Source organism: Sparassis crispa (genome assembly GCF_003851025.1).
Source record: "Sparassis crispa DNA, contig_000004F, whole genome shotgun sequence".
Lineage (NCBI taxonomy): Eukaryota > Fungi > Basidiomycota > Agaricomycetes > Polyporales > Sparassidaceae > Sparassis > Sparassis crispa.
Window position 1 is genome coordinate 1,430,319 of NW_020939751.1, and position 12,672 is coordinate 1,442,990.

The 12,672-nt window shown below is 54.2% G+C and overlaps 5 protein-coding genes across 5 annotated transcripts; 3 read left to right on the forward strand and 2 right to left on the reverse strand.

Moving 5' to 3' along the window:
• Nucleotides 1-155: 155 nt before the first annotated feature.
• SCP_0505040 (hypothetical protein) lies at nucleotides 156-518 on the reverse strand (the record flags this gene model as incomplete). The annotated part of the gene is made up of 1 exon (XM_027758567.1): nucleotides 156-518. One exon carries the CDS (start codon nucleotides 516-518, stop codon nucleotides 156-158), a length of 363 nt encoding a protein of 120 aa, XP_027614368.1.
• Nucleotides 519-1,798: 1,280 nt separating this feature from the next.
• On the forward strand, nucleotides 1,799-2,770 carry SCP_0505050 (hypothetical protein; the record flags this gene model as incomplete). Its single annotated transcript, XM_027758568.1, has 4 exons — nucleotides 1,799-1,881; nucleotides 1,939-2,359; nucleotides 2,411-2,586; nucleotides 2,644-2,770. 4 exons carry the CDS (start codon nucleotides 1,799-1,801, stop codon nucleotides 2,768-2,770), a joined length of 807 nt encoding a protein of 268 aa, XP_027614369.1.
• Nucleotides 2,771-4,027: 1,257 nt separating this feature from the next.
• On the forward strand, nucleotides 4,028-4,843 carry SCP_0505060 (hypothetical protein; the record flags this gene model as incomplete). The annotated part of the gene is made up of 1 exon (XM_027758569.1): nucleotides 4,028-4,843. The coding sequence occupies one exon, from the start codon at nucleotides 4,028-4,030 to the stop codon at nucleotides 4,841-4,843; it is 816 nt and encodes a 271-aa protein (XP_027614370.1).
• Nucleotides 4,844-5,926: 1,083 nt separating this feature from the next.
• SCP_0505070 (hypothetical protein) lies at nucleotides 5,927-11,002 on the reverse strand (the record flags this gene model as incomplete). Its single annotated transcript, XM_027758570.1, has 5 exons — nucleotides 5,927-6,527; nucleotides 6,637-7,373; nucleotides 7,474-8,541; nucleotides 9,043-10,063; nucleotides 10,131-11,002. 5 exons carry the CDS (start codon nucleotides 11,000-11,002, stop codon nucleotides 5,927-5,929), a joined length of 4,299 nt encoding a protein of 1,432 aa, XP_027614371.1.
• A 251-nt stretch (nucleotides 11,003-11,253) lies between these two features.
• Nucleotides 11,254-11,928, forward strand: SCP_0505080 (hypothetical protein; the record flags this gene model as incomplete). The annotated part of the gene is made up of 2 exons (XM_027758571.1): nucleotides 11,254-11,530; nucleotides 11,597-11,928. The coding sequence occupies 2 exons, from the start codon at nucleotides 11,254-11,256 to the stop codon at nucleotides 11,926-11,928; spliced, it is 609 nt and encodes a 202-aa protein (XP_027614372.1).
• Between the last annotated feature and the right edge of the window lie 744 nt (nucleotides 11,929-12,672).

Consider the following 12,672-nt stretch of genomic DNA (forward strand, 5'->3'; position numbering starts at 1 on the left):
TGCTAAAACAAATTCACGTTGGAGACGTTGCGAAGGAAGCTGTAGATCAGAATTTACAGCCATTTCTCATCCGTTGGCTTGCTCGATAGCCCGAGGTCGAGAGCTATCATTCGAGCTCGGCGAGCACGTTGAGACAAACGATATCCCAACTGCCCTTAAGTCCCGCAAATGCAATGGCGAGAGCTTGGCGTCGCGAAGCTTACCTCCATGAGATGAGACGGTGTCGTCGTGTCCGCGCGTTGACGGGCGTTGATGTCAGGATCCATAGCATCAGCGCGAACGAACAGCTCTGTCCGTTCAAATTTCAATCGAGTCTTGAAGCTTGAAGGGGTCAAGAGGGCGCGCAATGACCTAGTCTGGGAGACGTCTTCCAAGGATCTGAAGACCTGAGCTACTCGTTCAGAAGACGGGTGGCGCTCTACGTACACCTCGCCCTCAGCGAGGTTCTCCAGATGTACCTGAATGTCTTCTTCATTGAGGTCAGACGCCGTGAGGGCTGTAGCTGAGTGGTTGGACATGCTGTCTTACGGAACAACATTGCTTACCATTCCCGTGTTCAGATCGTCCCCAAGGATAGACCCGGATGCTGTGAGAAACGCTCGTGCTCGTCAGACGAGCTCACCACTTCAGAAGTACTTGACGTCTCATCATCACAGCCGGATGAGCAACGAGCTTTGGCCCGCGATGGAGATAGAGAGCGTGAGGAGACGTTCCCAGTCGCGATGTCGTCTGTGAATCAATGTAGCCCTCTGCTTGGGCATGGCAGTCGAGGCTTTCTGAATAGCCCGACAACTTCGAAGACGCGTGCAGGACCAGCCCAACGTTTCAAAAAACTGTTGATCCACCAAGGACAAGTCCAGTCTAGGGTGGCGTAAGACATCCGAACCTGAATGCGCTGACTGAGCTTTAGGTTTGCGATCGCGCTGTACCCGTGTTATGTTGCGCATGGACAAAAGGTGCCCACACAAGCAAGGTATACCAGTAACTGGAGACGAGTGCTCAGGAAGCGGCTGTCGTCTTGGCACTTAAGATCCCGTCCCCTCCTCCACTCATTTTGTAGCCTGTCTGCATCACGGTGGACTTTCGCAAACACGTAACACGGCTACAGCTTCGGTTAGAGGTCGAGCGCACAATGAAACAAATATTATAAGCCAAATTTTGCGGAAAACACTGGGTGACTTTCCGTAGCGCGGTTTAGAGACAAGTTTTCGACTTCGCATTCCAGACAGCAATCAGTCACGCGGACGAACCATAACCCATCATTCTAACATCTCGCATCCCGGAAACCAGGCATCGCCGCCATCATTCTGCGTTCATCGAACAGATCCGGAGCACTGCAATCGGGCGGACTTACGTCCTACGGTCCTGGAGATTGGCAACTTCTGTGGGCGGCTACACGTCGACAAAGGCGCTGGTCCTTCTGCCAATCGATAGGCATGGCCAAGGCGCGCTCATCGGTTGGGAAGCCTCCTGACATGAGCGGTCGACAACATTAACGCTGAGGCGGTGCGGTGCGACTCGTGCGCCTCTTGGCCTGATGCACGTATAAATGCATGCCAGTCTTTCCGTGTTCCTTCAGCTCTTGCCCTTTCACCTTCTGAGCCAAGACTCACAAGTAGGTACTGGATAGTGAGTCTCTTACTGTCCTGGAGATACAGTACTGGTACTGACGAGCTTCCGCCAGCCTCACTTGGTTTTCGTTCATTCTCGCGTTCTATTTAACGACTTCGTTCAAGTTCAATACACTTAACGACTCCACTCCTTTTCCTTCATATCTTTTTATAATCTCATAATCGCAATGCTTTCCACCGTCGCAATCTCTGCTCTTCTTGTCGCCGCCTCCGCTGCACCTTCTCTTGCGCTCCCCGTTGTCCCCACGAGGTGCGTGTCTCCCGTCAATACTACGTCCTTGCTCTGACATCAATTGCAATCTGACAGTGGTCGAGAGGCAGTCAACTGGAAGGATGTCGGGGGTGGTATTGTAAAGACCCCGTTCCACTTCGAACACCCTTACGTGGCTCGCGCTGACGGCGAGGCATTGAGGATTGGAAGACCGTTCGAGGTCAACAAATTGCCTGTCCATTTCCCGACCTTCGTCTCTAGCCACGCTGCCCGAGATAGCCAGTTCATGGCACGCGCAGAACCTACGGACAGGGAGGCTTCTTATGTCAACCGCGTCGCGCGCGACACTGGAAGCGCTATTCTGAACTTCCTCCGTGAGGAGGACCCGATCATGGCTCGCGCGTTTGAGGACGAGCTGATGGCGCGTGCAGAGCTTGCGGGTAGCGAGGGGGTGACAGATACAGCCTTTGCCAGACGTTCTGGCAAAGCGACCACTCCACCGACTTCGCCTACCACGGTACGCACAGCCCGCTATTATCTTGTAAATCGCCTCACGCTCTTTGCATAGGCGATACCTCAGGCTGTCAGTATTTCCTGGACGGGCCCTGCAAATGCTGAAGTAGCGGCGATGCACGCAGCGGATTTTGGCGGTGAAGACCCCAAAAAATGGCACGAGGACAAAGTGCATGCTTTTGTCAGTGCCAATACCGCAAGTTTACCAGGTGTAACTAAAGCGAGGATTCGGTAAGTTTGCGCGGTCCATCGGTCATACAAAGCTGAGAACTTCACCCGACTGTTTAGCAAGGCCGCACACACCGGGGGAACCGATCCGAACGAAAAGGAGCATATCACGGTGAATTTCCTAGCTAGGAATAAAATCATCAACTCTCCGCAAGGAGGAGCTTGGCATGTCTATACGGGACGATGATTAGAGCGACCGGCGCACCGAGATATTGGTCTGCGCAGTAGTATCGTTGGAACGCGTTATGCGGCCCTTCGAATTACTGTTCGCTGGTCTTACGATATCTATCCGTCAGTAGAAATGTGCAACGGTTCTATGTAGTGTGTGTAACAGCCATACCTCTATGGTATCTCTCCGTTTTGGTGGCCGTTCATAGCTACGCCAGCAGGAAATCTTTTTGCTAATGTCGTACGAAAAGGCAGAATGACCGACTGGCCTCAGAGCAGATTCACCCGGGACACGCGAACTTCACCGGATGGACATCTCCGAGATAGGCGCCCCCGCGCGTTTTCCAGCGCGCTGAGCAGTGTTTGCGCTGCAGCTATATCGTACAATTTTGTGGATTTTTCGAGGTGCTAGGAGGCTAGGGAGTTGAGTAGATGTGTTCCTCATAGCCAAATTGAGTACTCATCTCTTCCCGTCGACATTAAAATTCGCCTCCAACTTTGCAGAACCACTCAGCCACTTGCAACCATCGGAGTTGAATCTGAATCCTATTGCAGTGTTTGCCGTCGACGAATCAGACTTTGTCCCGAGCGTGCAAACAGGGAAGGAGGATTATCTTCCACCTAATGGAGAAGAGACGCAGTTCAGCAGTGATCCAGACTTCAGTATCATAGAGGTTCCCCGACATTGGCATACCGACTCGAACACTTGAAATGTTCATAGCTCGGTATCAACGCTCACTTAACTCTTGACGTTTGACCCCGGGCCTTCGGAGGCGAGTGTACAAGTTGGCCTACCTTGCTAGAATATCCTGCAATTCTGGTTCTATTTTTTTCCTGGTTTCGTCGTCCAGATCTTCAGTCTTATCCGTTCTTCGAGTTGTATGATGCACGCGCGTAATCGGATGCCGCGCCGTTTAGACAGAGTGGTGTGACGGGGCACGTGGGATAGTCACAGCGTGTTCTCAATCACGCGCCGAGCGATCGATCGTGAAACAGACGACGACTACCGTCACTACGTCTGTCGACTCTGACCTTCCGTGCTCTTGGAAGCGGCGGGGTTCTCATTTACGAGTCAAGTTCATTCACCGTGCGGGTTCACGGAGACTTGAATCCTTCCTGAACTGCAAGTCGAGTGAGTTACTCAGCTAACTCGGTGCCACCCGTGGTTGACATGGGCACATCACCAGACACAGGAGGAATTTTAACGCACTCACAATTATTGTCTAATCTTCAGGGTCCCGATCCAACGTCCTCTACCCAACACCAGCGAGCAAGCATGACGCACAACGCTACCATTCATGACTTACCCGATGACGTTTTGCTCCTCATCTTTAAAGCCGTATATTCAATGTCACGCAAGTATCCCGGAAGGGATAATCGATCAGTCTCGATTTTTGAAGCCGACAAGGACGACGTGATATGGCAAGACGAGGCTGTGACCTCACCCTCCAATTTATTCCCCGATTCACTTGTTCCAGTGTCCCGGTTGTGGAAAGATACTCTTTCTTCCGTCTCCGACTTTTGGACTCGTCTGACCATCTTCGTCGACCGGCGTCCCACTCCGCTATCAGCAATTATTTCGCGGCTGGCTCTCTCAGGCGAGCGTGTCCTCGAGATTACGCTGACTCGCAGACAGGGTTCGTGGTCAGGCACGGATCTGTCGGAGCAAGCACGCGTGAATGCGGCCATTGCCCTCCTATCGGTTCACATGTCGCGCTGGAAGACCCTTCGCCTAGACGTCCTACACTCCAGTTCAGTCCTCAGACCTCATGTCGCTATGCACGGCGATGCGGCTAACCTGGTCGATCTTCGCCTCCACTCACGTTTGAAAGATGCACCGTTACTGGCGTACTGGTCACCCCTAGTTATCCAAGCCACGGATGACTCGATTGCATGCCTACGACGCACATCCTCGAGACCTATCGCGGGCTCTATATCGAAACCAGACCACCGCTTACCGTCACTACGAATCGACGTCACATCAATCAACAGCTTCGCGCTCCCCGGATGTCAGAGCTGCAGCTGGACGGCGTCATCTTTTTTGCTTCGTATTCTCACGCGCCAGTCACGTGGATGTCCGTCAGGAAACTGACGGTGACACATTTCGCATCACCACGGCCTGGCAGATTCACAGCCAACATGTTCTTGGCTTTGTATGTAACGCGCTGACTGCGGAAGGGCTATGAGGAGAACAATTTTATTCTAGAGTAAATAAAATTGTCCGAGATAGAGAAAGCCGAAATGAGTATGCGCCACGCAATGTTGCATACGAATTTCGACGTGCGGGGGGAAGGTTCTGCGGGGCTTCGTGAGGGAGCGGAACTCGGAGGCGCGAATTCCCAAAAGGGGAATGCCAACGAGATCGGCCCGCGGAACCTTCGGAGCCTGGCACGTAGATCTCGCGGCCAGACCATGGCGGGTCAGCCGGGGAGACGAGACCATACCTAACCAGGCTAGAGAAAGAGAGAATGGGAGGTGGGTGGGTAGAAAAAAGCGAGACCGGGATGGGGCGGCGGCGTGTAGAGAGAGAGGAGGTGAGGAGACGTGTGCGCTCTTCCTTCCTACTTAGGGGAAGTGCGCACGGACCTCTAGGACGAAACACGTGTCGCCCGCCTTCCGGTGAGCGTCGCGCTTACAAAGCCGGCGCTTAACCGTCGTCGTACTCGCAGGCTCGCAGACGTCGGTGGAGCGTTCAGCTTTGTATGTAACGCGCTGACTGCGGAAGGGCTATGAGGAGAACAATTTTATTCTAGAGTAAATAAAATTGTCCGAGATAGAGAAAGCCGAAATGAGTATGCGCCACGCAATGTTGCATACGAATTTCGACGTGCGGGGGGAAGGTTCTGCGGGGCTTCGTGAGGGAGCGGAACTCGGAGGCGCGAATTCCCAAAAGGGGAATGCCAACGAGATCGGCCCGCGGAACCTTCGGAGCCTGGCACGTAGATCTCGCGGCCAGACCATGGCGGGTCAGCCGGGGAGACGAGACCATACCTATCCAGAGCGCGGCTCACTACGTCGAGTGACCGGGGACCCGACCCACACACAAGAGCAAGCGATGGAGTGGTGACTCTGCGGAGAGAAGCACGAGTGACAGCTAAGATTGAGGCCAGCTATATGGTACAGAGTATTCTACAAGGGGGAAGGTGCGTGTGCATGAAGATGGGGAGTGTGAGTATTAGGTAGGAGCACACGAAACGAGACGGTGACGACGAGAGAATGAGTCCATGGCGGAGCCAATGTGTAGTGCACGAGAAGAGTGTGATGCATTGGAAATGAAAAGAGGGAGGATCGATTCGATGCGACGCCAATACTCCAGGAACGCCTGTGATTTCCAGCGGCCTTGTGTCGCGACCACGTCCGGGTTGACGCCCTGCAGGAGTAGTTCCGTGGCGCCCCCGATACGGAAGGCATGGCCCGGCATGTCTGGAAAACCGGCGGAAACCCAGATGGTATTGCAGCGCTGCATGAACCAGTGCTTGGTCATGGGAGACCAGCCACCGGCCGCGGTCTCGAATGCGAAGAGGGGAGCGGAGGTGGGGATGTCGATGTTGCAAGAGAGGTGATGGCGGAGCGCCGCGAGCGGGCATGTAGAGTGAATGCGCGCTGTGATCGAGATGTCGGCGCCCTCCTGCAACGTCGTCTTGGTCCACGGGATGTGAAAGGTGGCGAACTCAGCTCCATTGGCCAGACGACCGAATGCGATGGGGAGCACGGAGCGCGAGACATGTTTGAGTGGATCAAAGAGATTGGTGCTCGGAATGACCAATTCCCCTAAACTATGCACGGGAGGTGAGTACAGGTTTGACCGGTGTGAAGGGGAGTGAGAATGGGGAGGGGGAGAGGGAGGGAGTGAGAAAGTGAGAGTAGCAAAGAGGAGAGGCCTACCGACAACAGCACCAGAAGGCGATGCTCGCGAGGGCCCAGACAGCCGCGTCGAACGCGTTCGAGAGGTCAAGGCCATCTTTGAGGATCACCATCGCTTCAATGGTGACCGGAGGACGCTTGGCCCGCTTCGAGTCGGGCGGAACCAATTTCGCGACGCCGCATCGAACGTGACGCAGCATGTCATGTCCGTGCCATACCGCACCGTTGACGGTGTGCCAGAAGTGGAGACCCGCAAGCCAGTTGGAGAGGGTGTTGTCTGAGATCGCACCGGCGGCAGATGCTGCGAATGCGGAAAGGAGCGATTCGGAGGCCGGCATGCGCTGAAGTTCTGGAATGCGATGTTGGTCACAGTACTGAGTGAAGCGTAGGAGACCCGCTCCGTAATTGCCACGTGTGGATTCGTCGAGTGAGCATAGCATGACTTGGAAGAGTTTGAGCACTGCAGTGGAGGGGAGGAGGCTATCGAGAGATCGTTGGAAGGAGTGTGAATGAGGGGTGGTCCAGAGTAGGACCCGATCACTGGCGAGAACGAGAGGGCGATGCGAGGAGGGGGTGATACGGTTCAGAGAGGATGGACGACGGGGAATGCGTATGCGTCCCCCGGGCGGTGGGAGAGTGGCAACGTGCCGGACATCGCTATTGACCTGTGAGAAAAAGGCAGCTGCCTCCGCGTCGATGTCGACATCTTGCAGGAGGCGGGCAATGGGAGAGGAATCATTCATGGGAGAAGAGGGGGGCTATGGGAGCTGGGAGAGCAATGGAGAGAGGCAGACGAAGGGAGTCATCAGGGTGGATGCCACGCGACACGGGGTCCGCGAGATTGTCTTTGGTATTGACATATATGAGAGATGCTGATAGGCCAGTGACACGGAAGACTTCTTCAGAACGACGAATGCAGAGGTTCGTCTCCACATTGTTGGAACGACCCTTCTCGAAGGCACCGATGACGCCCTCATTGTCGCTCCGAATGAGGATGTCCGCGTCCCGGATACCTAGCTCACGTGCGATGAGGATGGCCACTTCGGCTGCGACACCCTCGAGCCAGCCGATGTCCCGTCCGGGTACCTTCCAACCATCGACGACACGCCAGGCGGCCCAGTAGCCATTCCATATAATGCCTAAGCCCGTGCTGGTGGACGCGTCGACCCAGATCCCGTAGTCTCGCGTGGGTCCACGGGGGGCAAGTGAGCGTGGTGCAGAGGGAATGGAGAGTTGGGTTGACCACCACTTGAGGTCTGAGATGACCGAGGAACGCATGTAGCGTGGTACGAAATCATTGTGGAAGGTGCGGAGCCAGGCGTATAAATTGCTCATGTATGAGCGGCCGTGTGAGTGTACAAAGGTGATGTGGGAGAGTTTGCCGATGATACGTTCAGCTTCCTTCTTCGGTACTTGGGAGTTCTCGTACGTCTGGAGGAAGAGAAGTAGGTGAGTAGAGTATTTTTGTCGTTTGCGCTCAGAGAGTGAGACAGTGCGCTGCACGATATCCCAATGGAATCCGACGTAATCGAAGGAGTCTGCAAACTCCTGACCTTTGGTGGAGTGCCAGGGAATGCATAGGGGTGCGATTAGCTCTTTCGCATGGGTGAGATCGTAGAGATAATGAAAACCGTTCTCTGTGAAGGGCCCGATCTCATTTGGGAAGCGAAAGAGAGCGAAATCGTCGACCCATTTGACAATGGGAGATACTGCAACGGATTCCCAGATGTCCACTGTGGCATCAGCGATCTCGCCTTGGAGACCTGATGCCGAAGCGAGCCCAAATGGCACGTTGTGATCCATATAGAAAAAGCCGAGAAAGAGTACGACGAGAAATCGTTTATGGTCCGGCTTCACCGGAACCGTGCGATATGCGCCCGCAATGTCTAATGTGGCAACTTGTGTGCCGAGCGGTGCAGTGGAGATCTGAGAAACATCCGTGAGGAGGTATGAATAAAAGATGTTGAGTAGGGAGTAGGGAGGGAGGTGTTAGCGATGTGAGTCGCGGTCCCCCGCAATAATAATGTGCATTTCGAGCCGAGAATCGGCGAGCGTCTGGAGGGGTGATCCCTTTCGACAGCTCAGCCTCTTTCGGCGAAACGCATCCACTGATTTTGCGGGAGAGGGGAGGATTCGCGGCTCAGGTGCCGGTGAGTGTGTAGTGTCTCGAAAGAAGGAGTGATAGAGGGAGAACACAGTGTGAGTGAGAAGTAGTACGTGAGGAGGAGGAGGGGAGGCAGAGCGTGATGTGAGAAGTAGGGAGAGATCATACGTGGCGAGAAATTGAGGAGCGAGACAGGAGAGCGTGCAGAGGGAGATGATGCATGGACTGAGAATTGGGAGTGCATGAAGAGGGAGAGACGAGGCAATATGTGCAAGCGATCGGCAGGCGAGGCACGCGTGTGAGAGAGAGGAGGCAGGACTTACGATTTTCGCTACATCTGTGGCTTTGCCCCATCGTGTAGGATAGTCCTTGGCATTAATCTCGTCATTGACGGATTGACCGAGAGTGCCCTTGTATGAGAGGTGACGACAGATCCGAAACTTGTCTGGCTCGCCACATGCCCCAACTTTGGTAGCAACTTGGAGGGGAGACGATCGAAAGGGTCCGATTTTTGCTTCCAGCTGTGCCCGCGTGAAGGGACCGGTGAAACGGCCGAGTGCGAGTTCTTCCGAGATGTATTCACGAATGACCTCGGTGTGTACGTTCGCGCTGAGCAGGTTGTTGGGCGTGAAAGATTCGATGATTGGGGCGAGGTTGCCGAGTGGAAAACCGTATGTGAGCTTGAAACAGAGTTCAGGATATCTTGTAAGGAGGCTGGCGTTGTCAAGGTAGCGTTGGAAGGCGGGAGCGGAGTATGGAGTAAGAACGAGTGAGAAATCAGGATCCTGATCAAAAGGGGAAGATTCGATTCGCAGGTCATCGAAGTAGACGTGCAGCTCATCGGGAGCAGAGAAAATGGGAGAAGGATGCCATTCTTCGAAGTCATCAAGAAATCGTGACTGAGCACCAAGAAGGAGGTGGGCATCGCCCTCGTTACGTACACTTTCTCGCACAGGCCCCATGCTCGGAGGAGCCGCAAAAGGAGCAGATGTGTTGTTCTGGGTGATGCTGCTTGCAAACGCGTTTGGGGGAGTTGAGCTGGAAAGTAATGCAGAGAGGGGAGGAGTTGGATCGTAGGACGAGCTTGTTATTGAGGTATCGCGAGAGTGTTTCGACGCCTTGCGCCGTTGACGTTTCCGTGCATTGAGAGAATTTGTGTCCGGGCCGGCGGCAGCAGAGGCAGAGGGGAGTGGACCCGGAGTCAGCTCCCTTGCCGTCTCGAAAGGGAGGCTTCTCCGTGGAGGTGTTGCGAGGGTTGCGACGGGCGTCTCGATCATAAGGCTCGAATGCCCGACCGCCTCTGCTGGCATTCCTGTCAGGCCCGGAGGACTGTGTGCGTGGCGCCTGCCTGTCGGTTATGATCTGAGATCTGAGTTCCTCCAGTTTGACCGCCTCAAAGCGCCGCTGGTACGCATCCTCGTTGTGCGCTTCGGGGGAGATGGAATAACGTGTCCGCTGTTCGATGTCGAAGGTCAGAATGGCGCGGAAGTCGCGTTTGAAGTCATCCTGTTTCGACAGGAAATGGTAGTGATCTTCCCATCGCTGCGCCACTGCCTTGTCTGCGTGTGTGCGGAGGAATGGATTGTAACGGTTCCAGGCTTCGTGCCAGTCCGCAACATCCATCTCCGATTCCGCTTGGAATTGTGTGAGGTCCATCAGATGACATTTCGCGCCGCTAGAATTATAAACGATGTTCTGCTTGATGGAGGTGGCATGATTATGTAATTTATTTGTAGCAGAAGTGGTGAATAATGATAAAGGAATGTGTACTCCGTTCTGTCCGAGGTTAAGAATGAAGGGATGTATTCCGAAGCTCTGAGTATGGGAAGTGGAAGAGGACGGGCGCTCGCGTTCAACAGAAAAAAGTAATTTCGGGACGGAATCGGGAAATGCATTAGTAGGTAAAGGTAGCGAGGAGTTAATCAGGGTTTGGACTTTTTTCTGGGAACCGGGGGAGAATTGAGAGAATGCGGAAAGGAGACCAACACAATTATTAGCCGATGAAAAGGGTGTGGGAGGTAACGTAGGGGTGGGAGTGGAAGGACGGGAGATAATGTGGAGAAGGGGTTCGTCAGCGGGAACGTTAGTCTCCTGCGCATCTCTGCGCTGCTGCAAAAGGAGATTGCGAGCAACTCTCGCCAGGTTCTCGGTTTTCTTCTCCTCGGTCGTCAGGGGCGCTGGCCCTGGGAGATTAAGTCCTCCTGAGCCGCCGGAGCCTGATCCGGACTGGATCGTTGATGTATCTTTGTTGGCCGCGCCTGTGGGAGCGATAGAGCCGGTCATGGTGTGAGATCTGGGAGATCGGAGGTAGAAAAAAGCGAGACCGGGATGGGGCGGCGGCGTGTAGAGAGAGAGGAGGTGAGGAGACGTGTGCGCTCTTCCTTCCTACTTAGGGGAAGTGCGCACGGACCTCTAGGACGAAACACGTGTCGCCCGCCTTCCGGTGAGCGTCGCGCTTACAAAGCCGGCGCTTAACCGTCGTCGTACTCGCAGGCTCGCAGACGTCGGTGGAGCGTTCAACTTGTTTGAATACCATGCCAGCGTTACGTGAATTGACACTGGTGGAGGTCGCACTGCAGTTCGACGAGGAAGCGATGCCGGCCCTGGTTCATTGTGGCCTGCAGCGATGTACGTTTGTGGATATCCCTGAGCAGATGCTGACCGCGCTGGTTGGGCTGCTCCGAAACTCCGAGCTGACCTCGCTCACCGTGAAACGGTGCAGCATGCGCCGCTGGGCCCCAGGGCAATGGCCTCTCTCGTCACTCACCCTGGAGGGCATCAACAAGTCAGATGACGTTTTGCAAACGCTGCGTGCGTGGCCACCGAGGGTCCTGACCGTGGAGAATTGCGCCGGGTTTGACAAAATCATTCTCGCAGCGTTGGCGGACCCGTACATATTTTGCCCTGACATGGAAGCGCTTGAGCTGTCTGGCAGCCGCGGAATCTCGAGCAGAGAGTTTCGGATGATGATTGAGGGGCGCCAGGGTGGAATTAGCGATGACGATCCGGTTGATCCAGATGTAGGCTTCATTTCGACCTTGCGTGTGACGGGATGTGGAGAGCTGGATCCGAACGACAAGGGGTTCTTTGAGGAACATGCCTTCCTGAGGCAGGTCGAGTGGGACGGGCAGATTATATTGGAGGACTTTGAGTCGGATGTGGATAGTGTTGGGTGGGCCAGAGCTGACGACTATTCCGATGAGGAATAGTAATCAGTGAAGCTGAATGTCCATTGCCCAGGTGCGCGGTGCGCAGTTTGCATATTGCTGTGACTTTGTCAGTTCAAACAAGAAACTGATTTGTCGAAATGATAAACATACATGGCCTAATCTCTGCTGCACTTGCGTCTCTTGCATGTCCTCGTCTTCGTTCTTGGTGTCGAGATTAATATTCACATCTGAGTTCAAGTATTATTTGTTCTTGTGCAATAGATCACATCGTCCTCCAACTCTGTCGAGAACTCGAAGTCTACAGTAAGTAATAGAAAACTGTTGTCGTAACTGTTGTCGTCGTAGTTCTTTAATTGGGATTCCTCCCAGCCATCTTCCACCGACCAACCGAACAATTCTTTGATGCCAAGCAGCCACTTTCTGCCGAAGAAACCGGGGACTTCAGCGCGGATAAGAGTCAGCAATTCATCCAAAGTTTGGAACTGAGAAATCTGCTCAGTGGGGCCGGTAGTCGAGGATTACTGTTCATTAACTTCGGCTGCATTCAAGTCGTCAGAATTATGACTGACATGCAACTTAACAGGTACCTGGGTGAGACGCAGTCGGACCCTAGACGATGCAAAGTCAAGAAGCGCGGGCCACAGGCTGTATATAACGCAAGTCAAGTCGCGGGCTCTTCAACAACCAACCGATCTCCCGCACAACGAAGTGGGGCCTGTAGCTACTCCTTCGAAGGGCGTTTCAGCCGGCCCCTTGAAGCCATCCGAGAGCTCTGTAATCTGC